The following is a 19551-nucleotide window of genomic DNA, read 5'->3' as shown; positions in this document are numbered from 1 at the left end:
TTATTCTAAGAATTCTTTACAAAAACTAGAAAACGCGTATTCTAGATTGCATATAGATGTACTCTTAATATTCTTTGTAAAAATGAACGATAATTTAATCTACGACTGAAAATAGCCGACATGATGTTAGGAATAAAACAAATGAAATCCAGTAAACTTCCAAATCGGAATGAGATTGACAATTTATAAATGCGTACCATGCAATTATATGGAACATGGCATAAATCATTTACTATATATTAAACATTAGATATGTACTTTTGTATTTTGCCCTTATACCGCTTACATCTGAGGAATAAAGTCTTTTGAAACATATTTATTGATTTTATTAATGCATTGCTACGCCACTGTCCAAAGTTAACGGGAATGTGTATTGCTTTCAAATATTCTATCCTCTCCACATTTTTCGCGATTTTGTATGTACTAAAGTCAGTAGCATGTTATACAGTGGCTGTCGACCTTATTTATTTTGTCCCACATCTTCTTATTCATATAATTATATACAATTAATACACAGCCATTTTATTATATTTTTATTTTTTAAACTTGCAATTCTAGTGAACTATCTTCACATGAATCTTGTTGCTATTAAAATGCAATAATTTGTGTTTTAATACCCTAATGATGCAAATAAATCATTACTCTAAAAAGTGTCTGAAATAAATTTAGCTATAATAAAATTTAAATGTATGTAAAAATATGTAGAAAAGCTATATTAATTGTTAACTTCTAATATTTATTTGAATGTGTTCATATTACATAAATCCGTGATACTACTTTTTAGAAGTTCTGTCTAAACGTGTAATTTTTTACAAATATACATTTTACCAACCGATGAAGGTGTATTCATTGCAACATAGTTTACGAACAAATAAATAAGACCAGACCCGGCGTAAGAACAACATGGTCACTACTTTCCACGCCACTAAAGTACAAATCGACAGAGTAAAGACTGACCGATGTGAGGACTTAATGGTCACTACTTTCCACGCCGCTAACATATGAATCGACAGAATAAAGACTGACCGATGTGAGGACTTAATGGTCACTACTTTCCACGCCGCTTACATATGAATCGACAGAATAAAGACTGACATATGTAAGGACTTAATGGTCACTCTTTTCTACGCCGCTAACATATGAATCGACAGAGTAAAGACCGACCGATGTAAGGACTTAATGGTCACTACTTTCCACGCCGCTAACATATGAATCGACAGAGTAAAGACCGACCGATGTAAGGACTTAATGGTCACTACTTTCCACGCCGCTAACATATGAATTGACAGAGTAAAGACCGACCGATGTAAGGACTTAATGGTCACTACTTTCCAAAAACGCTTCATTATGAGGAACGTTGTGCAACGCTTCAGTAGTACCAACATCGTGAGCAACGACTTGCGATTAATTCTTACATAAAAGAGGGACCAAAGATACCAAAGAGACAGTCAAACTCGTAAATCTAAAAACAAACAGACAACGCCATGGCTAAAAATGAAAAAGACAAACAGAAAAACAATAGTACACATGACACAACATAGAAAACTAAAGAATAAACAACACGAACCTCATCAAAAACTAGGGGTGATCTCAGGTGCTCCGGAAGGGTATGCAGATCCTGCTCCACATGCGGCACCCGTCGTGTTGCTTATGTGATTACAAATCCGGTAAAAAGTCTAATTCGGTAGGTCAAATTAATAATTTAGGGGACGACCATTTAACTTCATTATGTCTTTTTCTAAAAAAAATATGCTGGTTCCCAAATTTATGAAAAAAAATCTAAATGAAGTTCCAAAAACGCTTCATTATGAGGAACGTTGTGCAACGCTTTAGTAGTACCAACATCGTGAGCAACGACTTCCGATTAATTCTTACATAATTTAGGGGACGACCATTTAACTTCATTATGTCTTTTTCTAAAAAAAATATGCTGGTTCCCAAATTTATGAAAAAAAATCTAAATGAAGTTTGCGCCTTGCGTGAAAACAATCGGTCGATTTATTGTGACAGAATTGTAGAAAAACAGCGAAATTAATCTTTTCAGTCCATATATAAAAATAAAACATTCGATGGCAACATTATGTATCACGAACACTTTTGTTTATAAATTACAAACGAATTTCACTGGTATATCCAACAGCCTATTTGAACACCAGGAGTAGGGGCATCAAGGTCAAATTTAAGCGCAAGTAAAAAAAAATATTTCAAATTGACACATATTATTTTGAAATACAAAGGGCCAAGAAATATTAATGAAATTTAAACATAAGATTGTTTATCTGATGACATCACAATCACGATAATGTGTATCGTTTCCATGAAAAATTATTCAGCTTCCTAATCGTTATTTCCATTTAATAATATTTTTTATCGCGCACAGCAAAGAATCAACAAATTATTTTAAGAGAATTGTGTATGAACAATTAACAATATATTATCAAAGATAAAATTATTTCTTTGGTGTGATACTTTTTCAATAGGAAATTCTCTTACAATTTTATGAAAAAAAACGGATATTCAAATCTAGAAATTTTACAAGATATACAAATTTCGTCTATGTTTGCTATCATGATTGTAACTCGTTAAATGTGATGTTAGTTCCCTTGTACTTTATTCTATTTTAAGATTATGAATGATATCTTTTTAAAGTGCAATAAAATTTGGGCCATATAAGGGCCTTCAAATGTTCTAAATTTACTACCAAAAAGTAGATTTCTATTTTGTGCTCTTTTTTTTTTTAAAGTGTTATTATGACTAAGAAAGTTGATAAAATCTGTCTCGATGAAACCTTTTAGTAGTTTTTATTTTTTGAATAGGATTGCATGTATTTTTCGTTTTATCTGTATTAATGATCCTACCAGACATAGACTATATCTGGTATTTGCATTTGAAGTGATACATTCGATGCTGTTATTTTAATATTTTGCATGATGATCTGTTTTGATATATGAACGGTCTAATACACAATTATACTTTGTTTAGTTAATCATACACGACCAAATATTACTTGGTTGATAGTAAATAATTTAAACAACAATATTTGAAGGTAGAACTATATCGGCGTCGTAGAAGTTTTTACAGAGTTGTCCTTTCTTTAACACCTGTTAGCAATATGTCGATTCTTCCAGAGATCTTATCGAGGTTATGACCTTTAAACTATGGGATCATTAGCAACCACACTGTAATTCATTTTTTTCTACACAATGGATTTAGAAAGTATTAAAACTCTGGAGGAGGCATTCCTATACACTAGGTAACAGCGTATAAGGGATCTGATCTTCAGATATGATATCCGACCAGGGGTTATTTTGTGTCTCGATTATGCCAGAATGTGATTCTTGTGTGTAGAAGGAAATGTTACGCATAGACTGAGTTTGTCCCTTCAAACATTATACGGGGTGATTGGTCGCTATAGAATGTCAGTTACCAACATTTTGGATCCCCTGAATTCATCCTTGGTTTTTGATGGGGTTGTTGTATGAACCGCCAGACGATCTGATTGGTCGCTATGGAATGTAAGTTTCCAATCTTATTCAAACACCTGAATTCATCCTTTGTTTTCAGTGGAGTTGCTGTATGTACCGCCAGACAATCTGATTGGTCGTTCTGGTATGTCAGTTTCCAACCTTCTCGGATCCACTGAATTCATCCTTGGTTTTTGGTAGGGTTGCTGTATGTACAACCAGACGATCTGATTGGTCGCTATGGAATGCAGTTTCCAACTTTCTCAGAACCCCTGAAGTCATCCTTGGTTTTTGGTGGGGTTGCTGTATGTACCACCAGACGATCTGATTGGTCGCTATGGAATGTCAGTTTCCAACCTTCTCGGATCCACTGAATTCATCCTTGGGTTTTGGTGGGGTTGTTGTATGTAACGATCTGATTGGTCGCTATGTGATGTCAGTTTCGAACCTTCTCGGATCTCCTGAATTCATCCTTGGGTTTTGGTGGGGTTGTTGTATGTACCGCCAGACGATCTGATTGGTCGCTATGGAATGTCAGTTTCCAACCTTCTCGGATCCCCTGAATTCATCCTTAGTTTTTGGTGGGGTTGTTGTATGTACCACCAGACGATCTGATTGATCACTATGGCTATATCAGTTTCCAATCTACTTGGGTCCCTTGAATTCATCCTTAGTTTTTGGTGGGGTTGCTGTATGTCCTGCCAGACGATCTGATTGGTGGGTATGGAATGTCAGTTTCCAACCTTTTCGCATCCCCTGAATTCATCCTTAGTTGTTGGTGGGGTTGTTGTATGTACCGCCAGATGATAATCTTACACTGACACAGCAAGTCCGAATGGGATAACTATAACTTATTCAACGTATGTGAAAATTGTTTCACCCAATCGTATTCTATGACTGAAGCAATTAAGGCTACATTTGTACATAAGTAAAGCTCCTAACTAACTCATTATCAACTAATGTGACACAGTGTAACTTAATACCTGCTTTTATTATAAAAAAATGGCAAAGAAAAATATTTTAATGAGTAGAGCTATATTCATTTTTATAGTTTTTTGTCGCTTACAGTTATTATCTATCTTACTCTACTACTAGACTACCACATAATCGTACTGGAGAATTTTTCTCTATTTTAGAATTCACTCCTGAGAAATCTGTGTGTTACTTGCACTGTTACCTTTACTCTTTACTTTTGTTGTATAACATACAAGACATGCGCCGTTTCCTGGTCGTCAAAGTATTTGGTAACAGTAGTTTCTAATTTTTAAAATTATCTTGTCGGAGAATTTCAAATGTGACAAAGGTGCCATAATGTGTCGGTTTTATGAGATAAAGCCTCGATCAAATTAAAATCAATTACCGTATAATTATCCTAACTCTGATTAAAACATGGTCAAGCTAGTTTGACTATGTATACATAACAAACATGAGGTGGAGTTAAAACGGTTCTATGCTAAGACCATATTTCGTGAGAGTAATTTTAAACCACTCAAATAAAAACCTCAATATCTTTAGCTACCAACAAGATACGGGGCGCCGAATGGGACTCTTGTGGTTTTGTACAAAATTCAATTCTGTCATAACAAAATCATTTTTGTCTTACAAAACTATGTGCTACAGACTTGTTTTGTAAGAACTTCAATTTTGTGATGCAAAATTCATTTGTGTAGACAAAATTCATTTTTGTCATGACAAAATTCATTTTTGTAGACAAAATTCATATTTGTCATGACAAAAGTCAATTTTGTCTTAAAGGTATGCAAATATAAACATATTTGCATACAAAATTGACTTTTGTTACCTGATATGGAAATTAAATCACAAAAGTCAATTGTGTACGGTAAGATTCAATTTTGTGAGACAAAATTGACTTTTGTGAGACAAAATTGACTTTTGTGAGACAAAATTCAATTTTGTGAGACAAAACTCAATTTTGTCATTTTTTTTGAGACAAAATTCAATTTTGTCATTTTTGTTGAGACAAAATTCAATTTTGTCATTTTTGTTGAGACAAAAGTCAATTTTGTTAATTTTGTTGAGACAAAAGTCAATTTTGTAAATTTTGTTGAGACAAAAGTCAATTTTGTTAATTTTGTTGAGACAAAAGTCAATTTTGTCAATTTTGTTGAGACAAAAGTCAATTTTGTGACGACAAAATTCATTTTTGTGATGACAAAATTCAATTTTGTAACAACGAAATTGACTTTTATGAGACAAAATTGACTTTCGTGAGACAAAATTGACTTTCGTGAGACAAAAATCAATTTTGTTGAGACAAAATTCAATTTTGTTAATTTTGTTGAGACAAAATTCAATTTTGTTAATTTTGTTGAGACAAAATTCAATTTTGTCGATTTTGTTGAGACAAAATTCAATTTTGTCAATTTTGTTGAGACAAAATTCAATTTTGTTAATTTTGTTGAGACAAAATTCAATTTTGTCAATTTTGTTGAGACAAAAGTCAATTTTGTCAATTTTGTCAATTTTGTCTCACAAAAGTCAATTTTGTGTAACAAAAGTCAATTTTGTGTAACAAAAGTCAATTTTGTGTAACAAAAGTCAATTTTGTATAACAAAAGTCAATTTTGTGTAACAAAAGACAATTTTGTGTAACAAAAGACAATTTTGTGTAACAAAAGTAATTTTTGTGTAACAAAAGTCGATTTTGTATGCAAATTAGTTCACAGAAACCAAACTAAACTAATTTAAATACAAAATTGACTTTTGTCGCTCAATTTTCAAATTAGGTAACAAAAGTCAAGTCTGTGTAACAAAAATGAATTTTGTCATGACAAAAGTGACTTTTGTCCGCTGATAGATAATTTTGTATGACAAAATTTCAAATTTGTAGTATGATACAAATTTTGTTAAACTGAACTAATTTTTGTTGAACAAAAGTCACTTTTGTCCGTACAAAATTGAATTTTGAGTACAAAACCACAAGAGTCCCATTCGGCGCCCCGTACAAGAGGACCACAACCATAAATAAATAAAAATTAGACGGTCTATGATATGGGGACCATGGTAAGAATAAACGGCCTCTGATGTGAAAGCATGGTAAAAATAGGATCACTTCTATGAAAAAAATACTAAAAACAGGATTGCGTCTATGAAAAGCAGAGTAAAATAAGGATCTTTTTAATGAAAAGCATGGTAATATTAAGATTGCTTCTATGGAGAACATGGTAAAAAAATAATCGCTTCTATGGAAAGCAGGAAAAAAAATAGCATCGCTTCTATGGAAAGAAGGATAAATTTGGATCGCTTCTATGGAAAACAGAGTAAAATTAGATCGGTTCTATTGAAAGCAGGGATCAATTGGATGGCTTCTAAGGAAAGCAGTGTAAAAATAGAATCGCTTCTATGGAAAGCAGGGTAAAAATAGGATCGCATCTATGGAAAGCAGGGTAAAAGTAGGATCATTTCTATGGAAAACAGGGTAAAAATAGGATCGCTTCTATGGGAAACAGGGTAAAATAGGATTGCTTTTATGGAAATATGGTAAGAATAGGATCATTCTATGGAAAGCATGATAAAAATAGGATCGCTTCTATGGAAAGCATGATAAAAATAAGATCGCTTATATGGAAAGCAGTGTTAAAAAAGGATCGCTTCTATTGAAAGCATGGTAAAAAAATGGATCATGTCTATGCAAAGCATGATAAAAATAGGATCGTTTCTATGGAATGCATGGTAAACATATGATCGCTTCTATGGAAAGCATGGTAAAAATAGAATCACTTCTATGAAAAACATACTTTAAAAAGATCGTAGAGTAAAAACAGGATCTTTTCTTTGAAAAGCATGGTAAAAAAGGGATCATTTCTATGGAAAGCAGGGTAACAATAGGATCGCTTCTATGGATAACAGGGTAAAATAGGATGGCTTTTATGGAAAACATGGTTAAAATAAGATCAATCTATGAAAAACATGATAAAAATAGGATCGCTTCTATGGAAAGCATGATAAAAATAGGATCGCTTCTATGAAAAGCACTGTAAAGATAGGATTGCTTCTATTAAAAGCATGGTAAAAAATAATCATTTCTATGGAAAACATGATAAAATTAAGATCATTTCTATGAAAAACATACTTTAAACAGCTGGCGTCTGTGGAAAGCAGATTAAAAACAGGATATTTTCTATGGAAAGCAAGTTAAAAAAAAATATAGCCTCTATGGAAAACATGGTAAAAATTGAATCGCTTCTATGAAAAGCAGGGTTAAAATTGGATCACTTCTATAAAAAGCAGGGTAAAAATAGGATCGCTTCTATGGAAGGCAAGGTTAAAATAGGATCGCTTCTATAGAAAGCAGAGTAAAAATAGGATCGATTCTATGGAAAGCAGGGTAAAAAGTAGGATCACTTCTATGGAAAGCATAGTAAAAATAGGATCGCTTCTACGGAAAGCAGGGTAAAAAAGGATTGTTTCTATGGAAAGCTGGTTAGATGTTAATGTTTGAGTCATTTTGGTCTTTCGTGGATAGTTGTCTCATTGGCAATCATAGCACATCTACTTTTTTTTTTATAGAAATACGATAAAGTAATAGAAGTTATCAAGGAAGGAGTCAAAACACATAGGTTTAATGCGGGTTTAATACAAACGACAATATCTATATCAACAGCTTTGATATCATTGACCATATGGTATTTATCTCATTCTTTTTACATTGCATAATTATAGAATATAGGAAGGAGTTGAACTTGATTTCTAGACAGAAATTGAACCAAAAAACTGTATAATTTTTTGTGAAATATGTTTATTTTTGACAGATAGACATACAGTTACATGGATTAAGTTTGATAACATGTGTACTGTGTCTAGTATGGCCGTTAAAAAATTGGCAAGAAATTATTACATCAGGTCTAAGAAACGAATCGTAATAATTTGTATACCAGTTATGCCACATATCTAATTCACACAGAACAGTTTCTAATGTCAACAATTTTCATATTTATATTCTTTTTGTGTAGGGGAAAGATAAATTTCTGTATATTGTTTTATCCTTATACAAGATTTAAGATGTTCCTTGTAGTATTTTTTAAAGATTACTTTTCACTCCTGAATTTTTACAGGTATAGATATAAAATTTCAAAATCAAAAAAATTAAACAAATAGCTTCCAAACTCGTCAGGTGCAAGATGTTATCGCCAATATTTTCTATAAATATCATTATTATAAAATCTTCCATGTCTGGCTTTCTATCCCATTAAAAGTTGATGAAAATTTCTTGTATTTCTTGCTTAAAATGGTTTTGGAAAAATAAAAAATGGCGAAGAGTTGTGTCATAGGCAATCAAACCACAGTCGTCTTCTTTTATATGAGTTTTCGACCTATCCTGAAGTCTGGTTATGATTGCTTTGCTTTAAATTTCTACAGAGTTTTAAATAAACTCATTGTAGCCCACACTTGTTTGTTCACTTTAACACAATTTTTGTCACATTTTTTCGACGGAATTTGTACATAGAGCGAATTTAAATATTTTATAATTAAAACGGAATAGAGACAGAATAAAAAGAAAACGAAAATATTCCATGATTACACGTAGGAAAATTTATATTTAAATGTATTTATAGGCGTTTAATTTTTTTTTAAATTATAGGCAAACTGAACAAACCTGACTCGCAATGAAAATAATCTGCAATCAAGCAAGGCACATTCCCTCATCAGATGACTTTTTTCTGGATATAAAAATGTTCATCTGTTAAAGACACCATACTTCCTAGAGCAATGAAGTCCTTCTTATGTGTCAGCATTTTGATCGTCAACTTCATTACATGTTTATGCTATACAGATGATTTTAACAGTAAGTCATTTCATTTATATTCATTACTTCATAATTATTCTACCCTCGATATATTTATGATAAATTAATAATAATAATATCTTTATTTAGAGAGAGTTCCTCATTGGATTACACCAATTTTCAATAAGGCTCTCTTGATACAACAATAATTACATTAAAAACAAACAATACATTTTCAATAATAATGATAAATATTAAGCATTAAATACAATTTAAAAATACAATAAACAATTATGATATGGCAATACAGTACAAATATCATTGTAATGTTAAAAGTGCATTGATTTGTAGTTATGTTTAAATTCTGATATTGTATTTGATTTTTTAATTGAACTAGGAAAAGCATTCCGTGCTTTTGGTCTAGTGTACGAGAACCTAGACTTATACAACTTGGTATTTTGTTTTGGAATTAAGAAATTATCTAAGGATGAAAATCTCGTATTATACTTTTGGTTTGCAGAAGCTGATAAAATAAGACTGGACATATACTCTGGAGCTAAGCTATGTTTTGCTTTATTATACATTAGTAATGATTTATGATAAAAAAAATCTTTGTGTGATCGGCACAATGTTAAATTCGTGAAATAATTCGTTTGAAGGTTTTGTTATTATGTTCGTGTAAAATTATTCTTGCTGCCCTTTTTTGTAGTTTTAGTAAAATAGAGTAAAAATTTAGTATCTAATAGAAAGTTATTACAGTTTCCCCATATTGAACAACAATATTCTAAGTGAGATAAAACGTAAGCGTTATAGTACATTTTTCTAGCTTTGTGATTTAAATATTTCTTTATCCTTTTAAGTTAAGCTAAAGAATATGACAGGCGACAACGCAAAAACGCGAAATGGTCTTAACCGGCCACCATATTTAACAGCATAATTGAACAATAAATAAAATGTTATCATGTTCTAAAATCAAATAATGTTTTTACAAAACGAATCACAAGTATGTTCAAAATTAAAAGTAAAGTAAAATCAAAGCGCACTCATATTGAACATTGAACATGTGTATCTCTACTAGACTACCATCACCACTGTCAATCATGATTAAAATTGCAGGATTTATTCTTTATAAAAAATGAAACAAATATAATCGAAGTTTAAATCCTAAAATTCTTTTCGTATCAAGAGTCACCCTTTTTGAAAAGAAAACCTTATTTAGATACTAGCATTTTAGCTCACAATGACCTGATACTAATATAGAAGTTTCAGCAATGATCTATTTCAAAGAGAAGAACTTTAAGTATGTTTAAAGGAATCGGAATTGCAACAAAAGTGAATTAAAAGAAAAATTATAAAAGGAAGATCTGCCATAATTTTCTGTCTTTTCTCTTAGTAATTCATGTACAAATATATATTTATACTTCATACAAATGTAGCTGACTATCCGGTATGGGTTATAATTGTTGTTGAAAAGCCGTGCAATGACCTATCGTTGTTAATTGTTAATTGTCAAGCATACCACATCATTTTATATTAGCAAAAGCAAAAAAGAAAAAAAGCTATATATATTCAAGGTTCGAACCCGCTATCATGATATCAGCAGGCTAGCGCGCCTTTTTTTATCTTTATTACTAGCCTGCTTGGTTTTTTTTTTGTTTTTTTTTTTATCTTTATTCAATTCTTCAACATAATATATATACAACATATATATTTAAGGAATGACTGTAATATTTTTTCTGTCTATGAAGAAATAACATAAAAAATTTGGTGCACACTGAATAACGCGCGTAGCACATGCACCACATTTTTTATGTTATTTCGAATAGACAGAAAAAATACCACAGTCATTTCTTATAATTTGATTCTAAATTTCATTTTAAACCGTAGAAAACCATGAAAAAGTGTTGGATCACGGTCACATGACTAAATTATGTCTATGGGCTGATAACGAAATAGCGTCAGCCAATCAGATCCAAAATTAAATTATTACTTATTACACAAAAATATCACAAGGCAATGTTTTTAAACTAAGCCACAAGAACTTATATATGTAATCTCGGAACAATTAAAGTATATAATTCTTTTGCAAAAAAAAAAACACACAAAAAAACTAAACAATATATATTATCTGCCTTTTATCTTTTTTACATTAGAATTTAGATGCAAATTATCAACTTGAAACATTGATAAGGAAAGAGATGAAATTGCAATTACATTCTGTTATCTTTTCTCTAACTAGAACGATTTAAAATGTCTTCGCTGCGTCAAAACCACTAAAATGTTTTTCTTTATTTTTAGGGACTTTCTATACTAAGTTATTATAGAAAGTCCCTGTTCTTTTCACCCTCGGTAACAGGTTGATAATAATTATCCTTTTTCCTTGTTTTTGACAATTACATACTTGAATAGGGAAGGATGGGGTGGAAGTGGTCCTGACTAATCCAGAAACCCCGGGCTTAAAAACATGAAATCCCGAGGTCCGAAATTTAAATAAATCTTAAACAAATTAAAGTATTTTGACCGGCTTACCTTCGTGATTACATTCGATTTGAACATTGTTACTAAAAAAAATATGTTGACGTAAGCAGGTTCATCCTCGGTTGGCCTCTGGATTCGTACATGTATGGGTACAGTCAATGCATCCTACGACATGTGGGAAATTAGCTTGCTCGTGGAAACCTAACTTGACCTCGTCAATGTCAGCTTTACTGGTTGGAAAAGATATAAAATCCTTTTTTTCTGGCTAGTATAGCATTGGTAACATATTCCACGGCTCTGCTAACTGTTGACTTATCATACTCCAAGGTATCACCAATCACTTTGGAGAAATAACCCGCTTGCATAAAATCCCAGGGCAATAGATTACTGCTCCTCCACTGTCAGTGCGGTCTTTTTCATGGTTCCAAGTAGATCCACTAAAAAATCAAAGGTCTCCCTCCAAAATCTATATATCTCTCTCATTTCTCTTTCTTTTAAGTTGGTGAGGTTAATTCCTCCCCGAAATACTCGCGGTTTCCTTACTTTAATATTTGGAATATTAAAAACAAGTTGTGCTGCCATTTTGAAAATTTGAACCCTTGGTTAGATATTTAACTCAGCCCCTACAAGTTACTTTTGTTCAACAAAAATGAGTTCAGTTTAACAAAATTTGTAGCATACTACAAATTTAAAATTTTGTATTTCAGTGGACAAAAGTCACTTTTGTCATGACAAAACTTATTTTTGTTACACAGACTGACTTGACTTTTCTTACCTAATTTGTAAATTGGGCAACAAAAGTCAATTTTGTATGCAAATTTGTTTAGTTTGAACTCTGTGAACTAGTTTGCATACAAAATCAACTTTTGTGAGACAAAATTGACAACATTGGATTTTGTGTAACAAAAGTCAATTTTGTATGCAAATTAGTTCACAAAATTGAATTTCTCATAAAACAAGTCTGTAGCACATAGTTTTGTAAGACAAAAATGATTTTGCTATGACAGAATTGAATTTTGTACAAAACCACAAGAGCCCCATTCGGCACCTCGTAAAAGGTGGGTCAAATATATCTGCTGTAACTTATGCTTTAACAGAGAGTTACATTCAACCACAGGATGAACAACAATTGCTTTCATCCAATTCATTTGAACTTCGGTGGAAAGTAATTGTCTCATTTGCAATCATACATGTACCACATCTCCTTATTTTTATATTGTAGTCCCTTGGAGCTTATTCAAAATATTTCACCTTATCATACTACTGATAAGTCAAGGTAGTGCAAGAAGATTTTTACAGCATCATAATTTAGAGAGGGTCATTCGACATATGACATAAAACTTTACAGTGTACAGGATTAAGAGTTTTAGAAAAAAAGTTCATTTTGAATAATTTTTAATATGATAATTTGTGTTATTAATTATGTTATTTAAAAAAAATGGCATGTTGTTAAATTGTATTCGGTCGCATCATCGCTATACAAACAATAATAGCAATCTTCCTTCTGCGTCTTGTATCATAGACAATAAATTTACAGACCGAAATGACATTTGGACCGATCGTTATGGGCATATTCGTTTACGTGTTGGCATCACTCTGAATTTAAGGTGGTATGGGAGTCTAAAATAAAAATGATAGAATTTGTTCATACTTTGCCAAAACGTGTTATCTATTGATATATAATTTAATTTTGGATGTAACACGTCTTCTGATTGGCTGACGTTATTTTGTTATCAGTCTATAAACATAATTTAGTCATGTGAGTGTGACGTCATCAACGTTTTTTCATGGTTTTCTACGGTTTCAAATGGAATTTAGAATTTTAAAATTATAAAAAATGACTGAAATATTTTTTCTGTCTATTCGAAATAACATAAACAAGAATGTGTCCATAGAACACGGATGCCCCAATCGCAATATCATTTTCTGTGTTCAGTAGACCGTGAAAATTGGGGTCAGAACTTTAATTTGGAATAAAAATTAGAAAAATCATGTCATAGGGAAACATGTGTACTAAGTTTCAAGTTGATGTAACTCTAACTTCATCAAAAACTACCTTGACCAAAAACTTTAACCTGAACTTCGCACTATCATTTTCTATGTTCAGTGGACCATGAAATTGGGGTCAAAACTATAATTTGGCATTAAAATTAGAAAGATCATATCATGAGGAACATGTGTACTAAGTTTCAAATTGATTGGACTTCAACTTCATCAAAAACTACCTCGACCAAAAACTTGAACCTGAAGCGGGACGAACGGACGCACAGACGGACGAACGGAGGCACAGACCAGAAAACATAATGCCCCTCTACTATCGTAGTTGGGACATAAAAATGTGGTGCACACTGTTAAATAACCAGCTACGCGCGTTATTCAGTGTGCATCAATTGTTTATGTTATTTCTTCATAGACAGAAAAAATATTACAGTCATTCCTTAAATGTTCAAAAATATAATGAAAATGGTCATAGGTCATCGCGCATTTTTTCAAGCTTCAGGTTGTGACAAAACGATACATTTGTATAGATGATACAGTCAATCATTTTATGATTAGAAACTAAACAAATTGATAGAATTGTAATAAAAATTAGGAAAAGATAGCTTGCAGACAGTATTCTTGAATATCCAAAGAGAAGATTGGGTCACCGTACGTAATTTCCGACTAAAATACAAAATTATAGAAAAATTCCACGTAGATTCCTTCAGAAAATGCAGTTTAAGTGTTACCTCCCCTTAAAATGCCGATTTGAAATCTTTAAAAACAACCAAAAATAATCTGATAGAAAGAATGGACCTCGGATTCTCTGTTTTTTACAATCCAAGATGGCGGGATACATCCATACCACCTTAAAAACAGGTTTTACGTCACAAAAAGGCAACTCACGGTCTTTTTCCAATTGACGAACACTACAAAATTATAAGGTTACCACAATATTTAAAATGAGTATCTCCAATCCAGGTCAGTTTAAAGGCGATGAATCTGTTCTATGACAAGAGACTTTTTTTTATCAAATGGAATCTACGCTTTTAATTTTTTTTTATTTGTCTAACGAAGAAGAAAATGACCAAGTTTATCTCATCTGTGTTATCCTGTAACAGACATGTATGTTAGTTTTAAAAACACCCAGAGGGTATTAAGGTTGAAAGTCGTGGACGATAGGGAGGTGTGAATTGACCAGCGTCACGTTTCAATCCATATAAAACCGTTAGAGTTTGAAAAAAAATCTTACTTTGAAATAAAAATGAAATATTTGGCCGTATTTTTTGCTTTCACTGCAACAGTTTCAGTGTGTTTCAGTTATAGTATCAAAGGTAAGAAAAAATATTTTATTTTTTTAATTTCATTTATTACTGATAACATTTCAACGCTCGAAGTTCATGAAGTGTTTGTCTTATTCTTTTTTTTTATTATTTTATTCAGAAAAATATATTACGACATTAATAAAAATTGAATGTATAAATGTTTGCTGAAATTTTGGTAACATCGAGCCTCTTTGATAATAATATTGAATTGAATTAATTGGACCGAATTGCTTTTTTCTAGATTTATTTTCATCGTGAACGCTCGAACCTAAATCATAGACTTACAATCAAATGGAATTATTCATACAAAAGTGTGTCAGCTCAAAATATTTGATTTTAAGTCGACTTGCGTTTTTTTGGGTTTTTTTTTGTTTTTGTTTATTTGAGGTTGTGTGACTTGTGTGCATATCGTAAATACATCAACGATATTGGTATATGTGTAACATACTGAATCTTGTGATCGGGAACCAGTCTAGATTCGCCTCGAATTCATTTCCATGTTTCTGCCTAATTGATGAGGTTGTTCATTGTCCTAGAGTTTCTTAAATACAGAATTAAGTATATTAATAGTTATCAAAGTTACCAGGATTATAATTTAGTACGCCAGACGCGCGTTTCGTCTACATAAGACTCATCAGTGACGCTCATATCAAAATATTTATAAAGCCAAACTAGTACAAAAATGAAGAGCATAGAGGATCCAAAATTCCAAAAAGTTGTGCCAAAAACGGCTAAGGTAATCTATGCCTGGGATAAGAAAATTTTTAGTTTTTCAAAAAAATGAAAGTTTTGTAAACAGGAAATTATTCACTTCAGCTATAAAAAAAAGTATATATCGAGATATATAATTTGCAGTGCACACTGAACGTGTTTTGATGTTCGCTGTATATCAATTTGCAGGAAATTACACAAGCAATGCTTTTTTTATAAACGTTCAGGGTTGACTTCTCCTCGCATATTTCAGTCCATCACATTTTTGTGTGCCAGTCATAAGTCATGAGCTGGTAGTTCAATAGTTGTCGTTTGTTCATGTCAGTTATTTTATTTTATTTCTAAAATTGTGTTGCCATTATAAGTTTGAATCGCTATTGTTCTCATGTGAATTACAACATTTTTCATGTCCATGGCTTTAATAATATCCTCATATACGGTAAGGGTCTTTTCGATGCTGTATACTAGTATTTACCTTTAACTGCTTTCATAAACTTCATTTGAAATGGTAAACAGTTGTCTCATTTGAAATATACCACATCTCCTTATTTTTATATCCGCATTTGGATATCTTTGAATTTTTAAAAATAACAGATATAATTATAGATTATCGTTGATAATCTCAACGAGATTGATTTTCTTGCTTGAGTCGGTACGGTAAAAGCGTGAAAAGCAATCGAGTTGAGATGACCATTGATAATCTATATATTTACCTATGACGACATTGTCAATTTCATTAGCAACGCTACGTGCACCCTCAGTTTTTAGAGATAATCTTTCATATCACTCGACTCCGCTGAGAAAGGAAATTATCAATCAATAAGATCAAAGGACAATTTCGTAAAATAGGCTAAGCGATAAATACCCATATAGAAAGTAATGATATTAATATGGACCTTCATAATACGGATATACATTTAAGCACGTTTAAAAAATCACGTCTAGAAAAAAAAATAGTTTTGCAAGGTAACTAGAAAAAGCATTTACCTACATTATTATATAGGTTTCGACAGGTTATAGAGTGTTGTCTGTTGATACTTCCTAGTTTTCTTGATTCACAACCCTTTTATATAACCCTGAATAAACATAGAATAAACTTAATTTTTTTAATTTTTTTCTGAGGATGGAAAATGATGTATAAAAGTTGTCTTTTGTTTAAGAAATCATAAGACTCATTCACTGAATTATTCCAACAGAATAATATGTGATGACATAGTGTATTAGATTTCCTTTTGCCTGATCGGCCACTCATATTTTATGTTTTATTACATGTGAACATATGTATGGAGTTAAAATACATGTCAAGAACCTTTTTAAAATAATTCCGAGAGCGTTAATTGATTGTGTGTCCCTTTTACTGTAAATTCAATCAAAACCGATTGAAAGAATTTTAACACCAAAGACTTAAGTAGATTTATTTTATCATTCATTACTTGTGTTCCAAAAAAGTAATTTCGATAGAATTGAAAATAATAATGACAATTGGCTAAAAAGTATGTAAATTCACACCTAATTCAAACCACTTCAGAGCTTGATAAAGTGAACATAATTACTTTTTTTGCTGTGACACAAATGGTTCAAAAGTTTAGTGGTCTTTAAACAGCATCCTAGAGTAGAAACTATAGTTTTATACATTCAGAATAACAGTTTTACATGTGGGATGCAGTATATTATTTTTCGATACGGTGACCCAAGTTAGAATTTACAAAAAAAGTTTCACACGATTTAAAAGCATAAAACTCGCAAAATTATTTATATACAATATATGTAAACTAGATTGCTTCGTTTACGTGTGCGTTTTCTTCTTCTTTTTAAGATCTCTATTCGTCCTGAAATGTTTTCAAAGAAATATTGAATAAAAAAAATAATAGAAAATAAAACCAATAAGTAAAAACGAAAAAGCAGTATAATATAAATATCAAAGTAATATGACTAAATGTAGATTTGTTATTTATGATTACTTAAGTCTGGAACCCTAACAATACAATTAACCCGTCCCTTTTTCTCCCATTTCCCAAAACATAAAGGTATTAAGAATGAGTTTTTAAACCTATATAACATATAGCGTTTCCACTCAAGTGGCAATTAGATGGAATCTGTGAGAGTATACCATATCATCATTTGCACAATTCCCTCGATTTTGCTTGCTAATATCTTCCACTATACTTTATACTGATTGATAATTTAGTCTTAGATGCATGATTTTTTTCTATCAGTTGTTAGTGGCTTTGAACAAGCTGTCAATAACTGCGAGTACTCTCAGATCTGTACTTAATGCTTTTTTTTGTTGTTGGGACATACAAGTACACAACCACGTCCACTCTGTGTTTTGGTTAAATGTTTCTCTATTAGTATCCTTCTGGCGAGTGAAGCCTTTTTCAAATGATTTAATATATAGTTCGTTCTTATGTTGCACTGTTACACCACTGTCCCAGGTTAGGGTCGGGTTGGGATCCCGCTGACATTCTGTATGTATCTGCCTGTCCAATGTCAGAAGCCTGTTACTCCGTGGTTGTCGTTTATTGATGTATTACATATTCGTTTTTCGTAATTTGTTTAGTAAATTAAGTAGGCCTGTTAGTTTTCTCGTTTGAATTGGGTGTTTTTTCATTTGTCATTTCGAGGCATTTTATAGCTGACTATAAGTTATTGACTTTGCTCATTGTTGAAGCCGTACTGCGACCTAAAGTTAATAATTTTTGTGTCATTTGGTCTCTTGTGGAGAGTTGTCTCATTGGCAATCATACTATATCTTCTTTTTCATGTTATCAACATACATCATATTTTGTTTTGGCCAGAAGACCAAAGTTATTATTACATAATGAAGGCATCACCACTCAGTTGGCATTGTGTAAAAAAGTTTACCATAGTTTGACGTGCTACGCATCTATGAGATGAGAAATGTTTCAGTAAAAACAACTGTCTTTTTTATGGCCCCGCCACTAAGTGGTCGGGGACATATAGTTTTACCCTTGTCCGAAATTCCGTAATTCCGAAATTCCGTAATTCCGAAATTCCGTAATTCCGTCATTCCGTCATTCCGCAACAAACCATTATACGGAGGGGTTTTTTTTCAATACCGCTTCAGATATTGGGCTGATATATGGAATGTAAGTTCTCCGTGATGAGTTACTGATCAAGTTTAAGTTTTGTTCCGCTTCACTAGTTTTTGCCAAAATTACGGGCTTTGGACTTAGATTCATTGTTGAAAATCACAGTTATACAGACTTTTTTCTAAACGCTTTTAGATATTGGAATGATATTGGCATGTGAGTTAACCAAGATAAGTTACAGATCAAGTTTAAGTTTTGTTCTGCTCGGCTAATTTTTGTCAAAATTATACGAGCATTGGACTTTGATAAATTTTGGAAAATCACATTAATACGGACAGTTTACTAAATGCTTTCAGATATTGGGCTGATTTTTGTTATGTGAGCTGCATGTAATCATGATGAGTTACAGATCAAGTTTAAGTGTTGTTCCGTTCCGTAATTTTTTCTACAATTAAGGGTTTACAACTTTAAAAATTGTTGAAAATGACAGTTAAATGGACATTATTCTATAGGCCTCCAGATTTTGAGCTGATTTTTTTTAATGTGAGACTACCATCATGTTTGTGTCCACATGTGATATTTAAATTGCAGAATTTTCAACTTTTGGTTTAACTCTAGTTTAAATAAAGGAAAACTCGGATGATTTAATTAGTTTTATTGTGAAAATTTTGATGTAAAAATATTGCATTTACATGTATCATTACATAAAAAATGTTTATAAATCAATTTTTATCGAAAGCAATTGTTTACTTTGAATTGAACTCAATACAGACTATTCTCAGTGTATGTAAAGT

At 31.8% G+C, this 19551-nt stretch overlaps 1 protein-coding gene across 2 annotated transcripts in view; it reads left to right on the top strand.

Annotated features, from left to right (window-relative positions):
* Positions 1-9176: 9176 nt before the first annotated feature.
* The window catches only part of LOC134715013 (uncharacterized), a 53792-nt gene continuing 43417 nt past the window's right edge, over positions 9177-19551 (top strand). Inside the window, exon 1 of one of the 2 annotated variants that reach the window (XM_063576840.1) lies at positions 9177-9270. In XM_063576840.1, the coding sequence (XP_063432910.1) occupies positions 9195-9270 (76 nt within the window). In that variant the 5' untranslated portion in view covers positions 9177-9194. Of the gene's footprint in view, positions 9271-14850; positions 15003-19551 lie in introns of those variants that run through there. The other variant, XM_063576841.1, reaches the window with a different exon arrangement.

This window comes from Mytilus trossulus, chromosome 4, assembly GCF_036588685.1.
Source record: "Mytilus trossulus isolate FHL-02 chromosome 4, PNRI_Mtr1.1.1.hap1, whole genome shotgun sequence".
Lineage (NCBI taxonomy): Eukaryota > Metazoa > Mollusca > Bivalvia > Mytilida > Mytilidae > Mytilus > Mytilus trossulus.
This window is presented reverse-complemented; position numbering and strand designations above follow the sequence as displayed.